General features: G+C 41.4%; 1 protein-coding gene across 1 annotated transcript in view; it reads right to left on the bottom strand.

Annotated features, from left to right (window-relative positions):
• cables2b (Cdk5 and Abl enzyme substrate 2b) overlaps positions 1–9186 on the bottom strand; it is a 41401-nt gene extending 32215 nt beyond the window's left edge. Inside the window, exon 1 of the mRNA XM_046055798.1 lies at positions 8525–9186. Coding sequence (XP_045911754.1) covers positions 8525–9141 — 617 coding nt within the window. The 5' untranslated portion in view covers positions 9142–9186. The remainder of the gene's footprint in view (positions 1–8524) is intronic.

The following is a 9186-nucleotide window of genomic DNA, read 5'->3' as shown; positions in this document are numbered from 1 at the left end:
GTGTAGCCTAAGTGTTGGTACAAATGAATGATGTGAATAATAAGGACAAGATTAGAATCAAGCAGATGTTTATTTTATTATAACATTATCGCAGAACCTGACTGAGTGAACAGAGCTTCAGTTTCTCGGTGGTTATTTACCGGGACACTTAGTCATGCTGACCCACGCTAGTTCTTCCTCTTCCTTTTTGTCTTTTAAGGTTCATCTGCCATTAACTGTTCTTACATTTCATTTCCTCTTGGCATTAAAAGAACCTTTGTGGTTTTAGACAAACCTTGCAGAGAACCTGAATCTTATTCAGCAAATGCTACAAATAAGCAAATTAGCTCAGAAGGTCATCTCGGCCTGATGTCATCAGGAGAAATGCCAAATCCTAGTTTAAACCAGGAACAACCCTAATTAGTATTAGTGTGGAGTGTTTGACCATCTACGTCATTGACTCCATGAGGTAATTTCAAGGTACAAGGTTGTTTATTAGTCATTATTATACAGCACAAGGCTACATAACAAAAATAAATTTGTAGTTCCTTCATGCTACACACACACAACAGTGTAGCCTATATTAAAATATGTGACATATACAATAAAATATAAAACAGCTACTTATATACATATATACAACCCAAACATTCTACAGTGCATTTTTTGAATTTGCATCTGGGGTGAATGGAAACAGCAGCAACCAGATGATAATATCAAAGTTTCATCTTGTGACGCCCTGTGGGGTCATGAGCTCTCACTCTCTCACACACACACACACTCTACTGGAACCTCAGACTACATACCTCATACATTAATTATGTTTATTTGAAGTAACTATTGATTTGGCTTATTTTCGTTAAATAAATATGTGAACCGTTTACCATGGTGTTTATTGTGATCACAATAAACAGTCTGACACTTTTGGGAAAGAGTCCATCTTGACTGCGTTTGAGCACCAAGCATTACTTATGTAAAACACAGAGTCCACTTCCTCTCATCTTGCCGGAGTCTTGCGCTGACAACTCGGAACATGAACCACCTGCCGAGAGCTTGATCTTCATCAGCAGAATTAAGTCCAAGCTTTGCTAGCAAGGCTCCTCTGCTGTCTCCCTTTCCTCTCATCTGAGCGATCACCGCACACGCCTTGGGCCTGGTGGATCGTGGTCTGCTGCTCTTTAATCAAAAAACCCCGTCTTCATCTTCCAATGACTGCATTTATGTCACAGGTAACGCATGTTTTGGCATTTAAAGCTGGAAAAAACAGCAAAGTTTGAAGGAGCTACTGGCTGCTGCTTCTACAAGCGCTGCCGGTTGCCAAGTCATTTAGGGAACACCTGACTCCTCCAGGGAAGTTCAGACAAAGTGTCCTGACCTGGCTGACAGGTAGGTCAGCAGAGTTTTAGTGTTTCCCCCTGGCACGCCAACTAACAAGTCACAGATTAACTTTACACCGATGCAAAGAATCTTCTGCGTGTCCTCTTTTTCCATCAAGACACTTGTCATTCACATTATAACCAAAACTACAGAATATTGAACACAGGTCCACAATGAGTGTCCCAACGATTCTTTTGCTATAGATCCTAAGCCAACCCGTTTAATAAAACAGTCCCTAACTGATATTTATTGTATGTTTCCCCACATACAGTGAAAGAGACAGCTGCACAGTGCGTCCTCGTACAGGATTTTCCCCAGGAAACAGTTTAACCGAGGTGGTAAGCCACCTAGTTTATGACAACCTCATCTCATGCTCAGTTTAATTTAGTAAATGAGAGCATAAACAGCACAAACACTTTGTAACATAACTGTATTGGTTTGTGAGTGTAAAATCCCAAGTAATTGTATCTCTCTCATATAGTTTTGGGTGGTATCACAGTATTATGGTTAAAATAGGAGTAAAGAGTACAGAGTACATAGAGAATAAAAATACAGACGCTCCTCTTTCTATTAAACTGATATGGACATGTTGTTTTGAGCTGATGTATTGTTGTGCACGCCCTCAACATAAGTGGCCGATTTCACGTGTAACTGCCTAACATCATCTACAACGCAACACTATAACCCCCTTTACCTTTCCAGCAGCTGGTTAACAACACACACCGGGGAGCTTTAGCTGCAGCCTTTATTCACTGACAAACTCTTACGCTTTTCAAAAAGGATGCAGTGTGTAGTCTGAACATCTACCGCTCTGTGGCACCCCCTCCCCCAGTGTTTCCCATACATTGATTTATTTGTGGCAGCCTGCCAGACTATCAATGCTGCCCACCACAAATTGAATTTCTATTTTTTACCATTTAAAATCTGTAGCTCACTCCCTCTCGCTCTCTCACAAACACATTGACAACAGCCCCATCGGTGAATAGCCCCTCCTCTTTGTGCACAATCTGAATTAAAACATGATCATGAGCAGACCAAAGGATCGTTGCCGCTGTTTTGATGATTCATGCTACCTATCGAGATGTGCTACTTTGAGGTTCTTTAAATGCGCATTGGTTTTGGTCAGGGGTAGGATTAGGGTTAGACGCAATATATTTGCATTAAAAGGTAGCATTTTTCGAAAAGGAAGATTCCTGAATCAATCTGGATTTGAATGGTTAGTATCATGAACACAACTGCACAAATGTGTCCAAAATAATTCTGAAAAGTTAGTCCATCTGTTCTTTACACAACATCAGTGAGGTGATGTGCCTGTGCAGAGCCCAAAGCATTCAAAAAGACAGGTCCCAGCCACAGCCTGGTTACTCTCCTGCCGTCTGATAAAAAGGTAAAATGTCTCGTACGACCAGCCTTCAATGCAGCTTCTTTCCCAGGCTGTGAGCCTCCTAAATGCATCCTCAGTACTCTACCGTGTGAAATAGCCTAGTTTTATTCACGTTATTTATCAACCCATCTAGTGCAGGTCATTTTGTATTAGGGCTGAACGATTAATTGAAAACTAATCAAAACCAAAATTTCAGAGCCATATTTGGTCATTTAATAACGTTAATATTTCCCCTTAGAAACATACCGTGTGTGTAAACAGGTGTCTCCACCTCATCCAATCAGCTTCCAGACCGGGGTCTGAAGCTCCGGCGAGATTTTAGCTCTTATAACAGCACCTTTGATGAATGAGAAGAGGAAGCTAGCTAAGCGTGAGTTACCGTGTTACAGCGTTAAGCGTTACCGTGTTCGTACAGTGTGCGGGTGAATATTATCAGTGCTGCACTGATATTGACAATTGTGTGAAATTTTAGAAGCAGCAGCAGCAATACACTGAATATAGGGGAACCATGTCTCTGTTAGGTGCAAGTCAACATTACCTTATAAATTAACATTTAGTTCATCGATTTTTGACAACTGTGAATCGAAAAAAAATAAACCCAGCTTTAACAGTTGAGCATATTTACAGTAAAAACCTTGTCAGTAAAATATGAGGGCAAAAAAAGTATTGTTTATTAATCGGAATCGAGGTAAAAAATATTTAAATAATCATGATTTGGATTTTAGGTCAAATCGTCTGTATGCTGTTTGTTTTTGTAAATAGCATAAAGGAAAACAACATCATCTCTTTACACAACCCTGTGTTGTAAAATAATAAATAAATCTACCTTGCACCTTGTTTTAGTACTTGAGTGAATGAGTTGCTAGAAGTCGTGCATCAGTGGAAGGTTTATCTGTGTCTGAGAGGACAGCTGAGATCCTGTTAACTAACTCAGAATAGCAGTGTGCAATGGAAACAGAGTAAAATGCATCATGCAGACTGTCACGGTCAGTTGGATCAAACAGACTACGTTCCAACTGCAGAATGAAGCCAAATCCAGCTGGCACTGCTTAGAGGAGCCATTAATCTTGTCACAAACAGGCTGGTTATTAAGGACTCAACCTGATGTCTTAATTGGAGTGTGGATCCAGTCAGCTGCTGAGTAAAAACCTGAATCAGCAGGAAGAAAATGAAGATATGTAGACAGAGAACTGTTTTCCAATACATAATTTACTTAATAACTACTATTTCTGATTTTGAGAGAAGGCTTTTTTCACAGAAACAAAAGGGAATAAACAAAAAAGCGAAGTGAGAGTCACACACTGAACACACTGCCTGAAGAAGGAGAAACAGTTCAAACTGGACAGCCAGCAGTATAAGAAAATTTAAACATTTAAACAGCTGGTATGGTAGTGAAATCAGTGAGCCGTCAGAGTAAAAGCCTTGAGTTTTTGATAAAAAGAGGAAGTGTGAAGACTTCTCACTTTAAAGCCTGTTTGCAGATCTTGGGGAGGACTACAGTGCATGCAAAAAGGGTTGTATAAAAGTATTGTGTGGCTTCAGAAAGAGTTGCATGAAATCTGATAAACTGCCTCAAGTGGCACACTTTTCAAAATACTGTCAAAGCCCTTCAGTAAATCTGCCCTGGAGTGTGTGTGTGTGGTCTCTGCCTTTATCCTCCAACATGTCTGAGGCTGTAGTTTGTAGCCAAACATCTCGCCGTCCCAAATTTTAAAAACAGAGACAGTACAACAGCAGAAAAAGTCTCCTGAACTGTAAAGCTGAGTTTCTTTTTCTAGCGCTTCTCTCACACATGAACCAATTACATAACAGCATCAGGCTTCTTGTAAACTCGGCAGCCTTGCAAATGATGCTAATGTTGCTGTACTCAGCCGAGGGGAAGATGCTCAAGCAAGTGCAGAAGTCGGAGCGTGTACATTACCAGCCAAGTGTCCTCAGTCGCTGTATACAAGAGCATCAGTTAAACTGTGCGTCTGTGTGTGTATTGATGAGCAGGCTAATGAAGCAGTTGGCTGGCTGGTTAGCCGGCTGGCAGGACTTCACACAGTGAGCCTTGTTACAGACTGAGAGGCTAAACAGAGCGTGACTGATGATCGTATCTGACGACAGCCAACTTTATCACACCAGGAAGTGTGTAGGTGATGAGAAGCCTGCATTTAAATTCAGCCACTTAGGTGCCAGCGAGCAGCCGGCACAGAAACCTCAACATTTATGTGTTCACCAGCTGCAACAGCTCCGTCAGCCCAAAGTTCCCGAATCACTTTCACCCTTCATCCAGATGGCTAGATCTTTGGCAGGAATTGGATGAGAAAACTTGGCTCTGGCAGCAGCAAATAGTGCTACTGTCCAAATGTTTCGAAAAATAATTACCGCAATAATCTGGAGACATCATTACAGTCACCAGCTGCCCTAATGATGAGAAACATTTGCTCTAGTAACACGTGAATGACATTTGAAATGGAAGCCAACATATTTACAAGTTCCTAATCTGCAAATGCAGTTTGTAATCACTAAATTAAAAGGCATCCTTATCAAATGTGTATCAATGTTTTCCATTTATTTACAAAAATGAAAGTCTATTGATATATTGTTCTTTTAGAGCTGATATAATTTATTAATTTATCCATCGACAGAAGATAAATCAGCAACTATTTTCATAGATTAATGTTTTTGGCAGTTTGAAACAAAAGTGCCAAACATTTGTCTGTTCCAGCTGAGGCTGTGCGATATGACGATATTGCTTGACGACAGAAAAACATCTATGGTTTACAGTTATGCTCTATCGTTTATTTGTGTGTCGCAAATTCCACACTTAACAGTAATATTATCACAAGGGCTTTCACGACGCTTACGTTAGCTTTAAGTTGGATATTCGACAGACAATTATCCAACTTAAAACTTCACCGCAGTATACGTTCTTCCGCACTCGCTGGTGTTGCAGGGAAGAAATTTGCGCTTAGAATAAACAAGACATGCTGTTGTTGTTGTGATGTTAGCTATAGCAGTAGAAGAGTTGTGAGTATCGCAGTCTGGAGCTGTTGTGTTGGTTCTTCGTCAGTTTGCTAACCCACAACCTGGCAAACATTAGTTACATTACTCACTTTAGATCATGGAATTGGATTTATCCAGAATCGCATACCCCGCCTTTATGATGCAGTGAAATAAGACGCATTCATTGAATTTACAAAAAAAATTCTCTATTAAATTACCTATATCGGGTGTGAGGATTCACTGCCCATCTTTGTCATACATTATAGAAAACTGAATATCTTTTGGTTTTAAATGTTGGACATTTTACAGATTGATTGTTTAATCTTGAATGTAATCTGCAGATTAGTGGTCGACTGATATGGGTTTTTCTATGGCCAATGCTGATATTTAGAGGGCAGGGCGGCCAATGGCCAAATTATAATGCCAATATAAAAACAAAGAAAAGTCATGCAGAGTACAACCTAGTGTACATGGTTATCTTAGCCAGTAACATGTTGTTTCATATAGAATGTTTTATTACTTATTAGTGATACAGAAAAACACACTTTTAGTTTTATGATGTAGATTTCAAAACGTGGCCGGGTGAGTGGGGTAGGATTTGTCAGAAGTAGCTGCATTATTCTCTACTGTATGACAATATATGTTTAACCCTATAGCTAGTAATGGTTTTAGATTAGATCTGCTGATATGTGAGTGCAGGTACCAGCTGATACCGATCAAAATGCCAGATATTGGCCTATCACTACTGCAGATTAAATCAATAATGAATATAATCGTTACTTGCAGTTCTAATTTAGTTTAACAACATAAAAGTTAAAGTTAAATTTGAGAATTTGCTGCCTGAGAAGCTTGAACCAGTGTATTTTGAGTCTTTCTTAAAAAACAACTCAAGGGACACTTAAAGGTTAATCGATTAAATGACTGATCATTGCACCTCTAAACTAATTATTTCAGTATTTTGGAATGTTGGTTGGACAAAACAAACAATAGGTCAACTTTTCTACTTTTTTCAAACATTTCATGGACTAAACAAAGAACTGATGGATCAATCAATGACTGAAAACAATGAGTTGCAGCCCTTTGCAAATAATTTTTTTTTTTTCCCAGCATTGCTAGTCTAATACAAACAATGTGTAAATTACACTTCTTATTAGTAACAGTGCCAGTAATCATCCTGGCATAAAATACAATGAAATACTGTACATGCAGCAGCGTCACAGTAAATAAACAAAATCAAGTCACACAGCAGGAGCCGTTGGTGGCTGCCGGTGCAGCGGACTGACTGATGAGCTGTTATCCGCTGCTAATTTCCCAGCCTGTTGTAAGGTGTAAATAGGTTAAGCGGTGTTTATCACTGCGGGGGCTGACATGGGTTTGACACGCTGCCAACATGGTGACGAAGCTGATCCATCCATCAGCACTCACACAAGCGCAGCATGTTTGAACCACTGCCAGATGAGAAAGATTCAGACACTCACTCCCTTATAAAAGCACATTCCACAGTTAATATTTTTCTGTTCTCACCCATCGCATGTTCAATTTCTCCCTCTCTAAGCAGAGCAAATCCAAACTAATCCTGACTTACAGTAGTAAACACCCGAATGAAAATGATTCTGGGTTACTGTGCCACAGAAAACGGCTCGACTTCATGTTGTCTGTGGTTTGTAACGGTCCTCAGGTTCACTTCCCCTTTACAAAGCCACCAGCTACAACTTTTAAACCATGTTTCCTATAAGACTGCAAAAGCTCGAAGTTATTAACAATGCTGAGCTCTTGCATTATGATATATTTTTTCTAAATGTATAATACCAAAAATCTTTAAGCTCAAGAAGTGGAGCGTCGTCACATTCAAACTCTCAGACACTGTTCACTCCAACTTAGTGATGCTATTTTGATGTCACTTAATGAAGAGATGAACTTAGATGGAGGCTTCAAGTCTTGAAAACACATCTCACATAAGTTTGATAGTTCAGAGCTCATGAAAACTAGTCTATAGAGATTTGGACATTTTATAGATTCAGAGATTCATCAAAATGTAACAATTGTTTGTCAACTTTGAAATGAACAAATTCAGGATTTAAATGACCATAATTGATCAGGACCAGTGGTTTACGCTCTAATTTTCAAATTTTGTGAGGACAGCATAAGGGGAAATAATCAGGAGCCAACATTAATCATCTTACATTTTCTTTCTCTCACCTTTATCTCTTTCTCCACACAGATAAAGGTGGTCCTGAATCTTTAATAATCCACACCACCACCTCCAACTGGCATGAGTCATGTAGTTAGTAAGATGTTGCTCTGGGGAGCTCTGGCCTCATCGTGCAAGACATGACTCGCACTAACGTTACACTAACATACCTCAAGTAGGCTAGCTGTTCTGAGTTCAGTCTTTCCTCAGAGCAGGGAAGGAACAGTAGCAGAAACAGAGAGACGTTGCATCACGAGCAGTGACACACTCTTCACACAACTTCCTTTAAATGTTGGACTGCCAAATAAACAAACGCATCCAAACCACAAACACTAATGGGAACCAGTGACTAACAGCATGGAATCCGGTGTCAAACCGCTTGTGAATAGAAATGTAAATACAGTCTAGAACAAGTTCTGGGCCTGAGCTGATGACAACAATCCTGCCTCAAACTTCCAGGTATTGCACCAAGCAATCGGTGTTGTTTGAAGGGGGAATGCCAGTCACAAAAATGCTTATTCAAGCGTAGCCTATAACTTGCTGAAACGACACGCATGCTCCCAAGATTAAAAAAACAAAAAACAAAGCAGCGTCTCTCTCACCTTTGTCGCGGCTCTGAGGACACAGAGTTACAGCTCTGAACTGACAGCAATGTGGAAGATTTCCGCGGTCCCATCGGCGACGGCAGCAGGCTGACGTTGGACGGGGACGGCGAGAGCAGGTTACTGTTCCCCGGTGGGGGGAACGAGCCTCTGCGGCACTCCACCAACACCTCCGCGCTCCCCACATCGTTGAACCCCGTGTCCGACGGAAGGACCAGGATAGGCGGTATGTTGAGGAGTGTCCTCTGTGCCGGGGAGGGACTGACGTTCCCGCAGCTCACGGACGCTGCCAAACTGGAGAATGTCCCGTAGCTGCCGTTTCCCAGCTCCGGGCACAACCCGGTCGGTGTCGCCACCGCAGAGCCGAAGTCGGCTCCCTCCAAGTCGGTCTCTTTGTGCTGGCGGCTTCCTGCATTCTCGGCTGAATTACTCTGGTCGTTAACTGGTCGTCCGTCCAGGGAGATGTTACTGAGAAACAAAAGAGCCGCTTGTCTCCGGCGAGAGTTCTCCCGGTTCCTCCGACTGTGTTCCCTGTTACTGTGCGTTTTCTTGCCGCTAACAGCGGCCGTTATCGCAGCGCTGTGCGGGCCACAGGCAGCAGCCGCCGCCGCCGCCATGGTCTCTGTCCCACCGAGGAAGTCAACTGAAGGCTCGGCTCGAGA

The sequence above is a fragment of the Micropterus dolomieu genome, linkage group LG08 (genome assembly GCF_021292245.1).
Source record: "Micropterus dolomieu isolate WLL.071019.BEF.003 ecotype Adirondacks linkage group LG08, ASM2129224v1, whole genome shotgun sequence".
Classification (NCBI taxonomy): Eukaryota; Metazoa; Chordata; class Actinopteri; order Centrarchiformes; family Centrarchidae; genus Micropterus; species Micropterus dolomieu.
The sequence above is the reverse complement of the archived record's forward strand: the minus strand, read 5'-3'. Positions and strand labels throughout refer to the sequence as shown.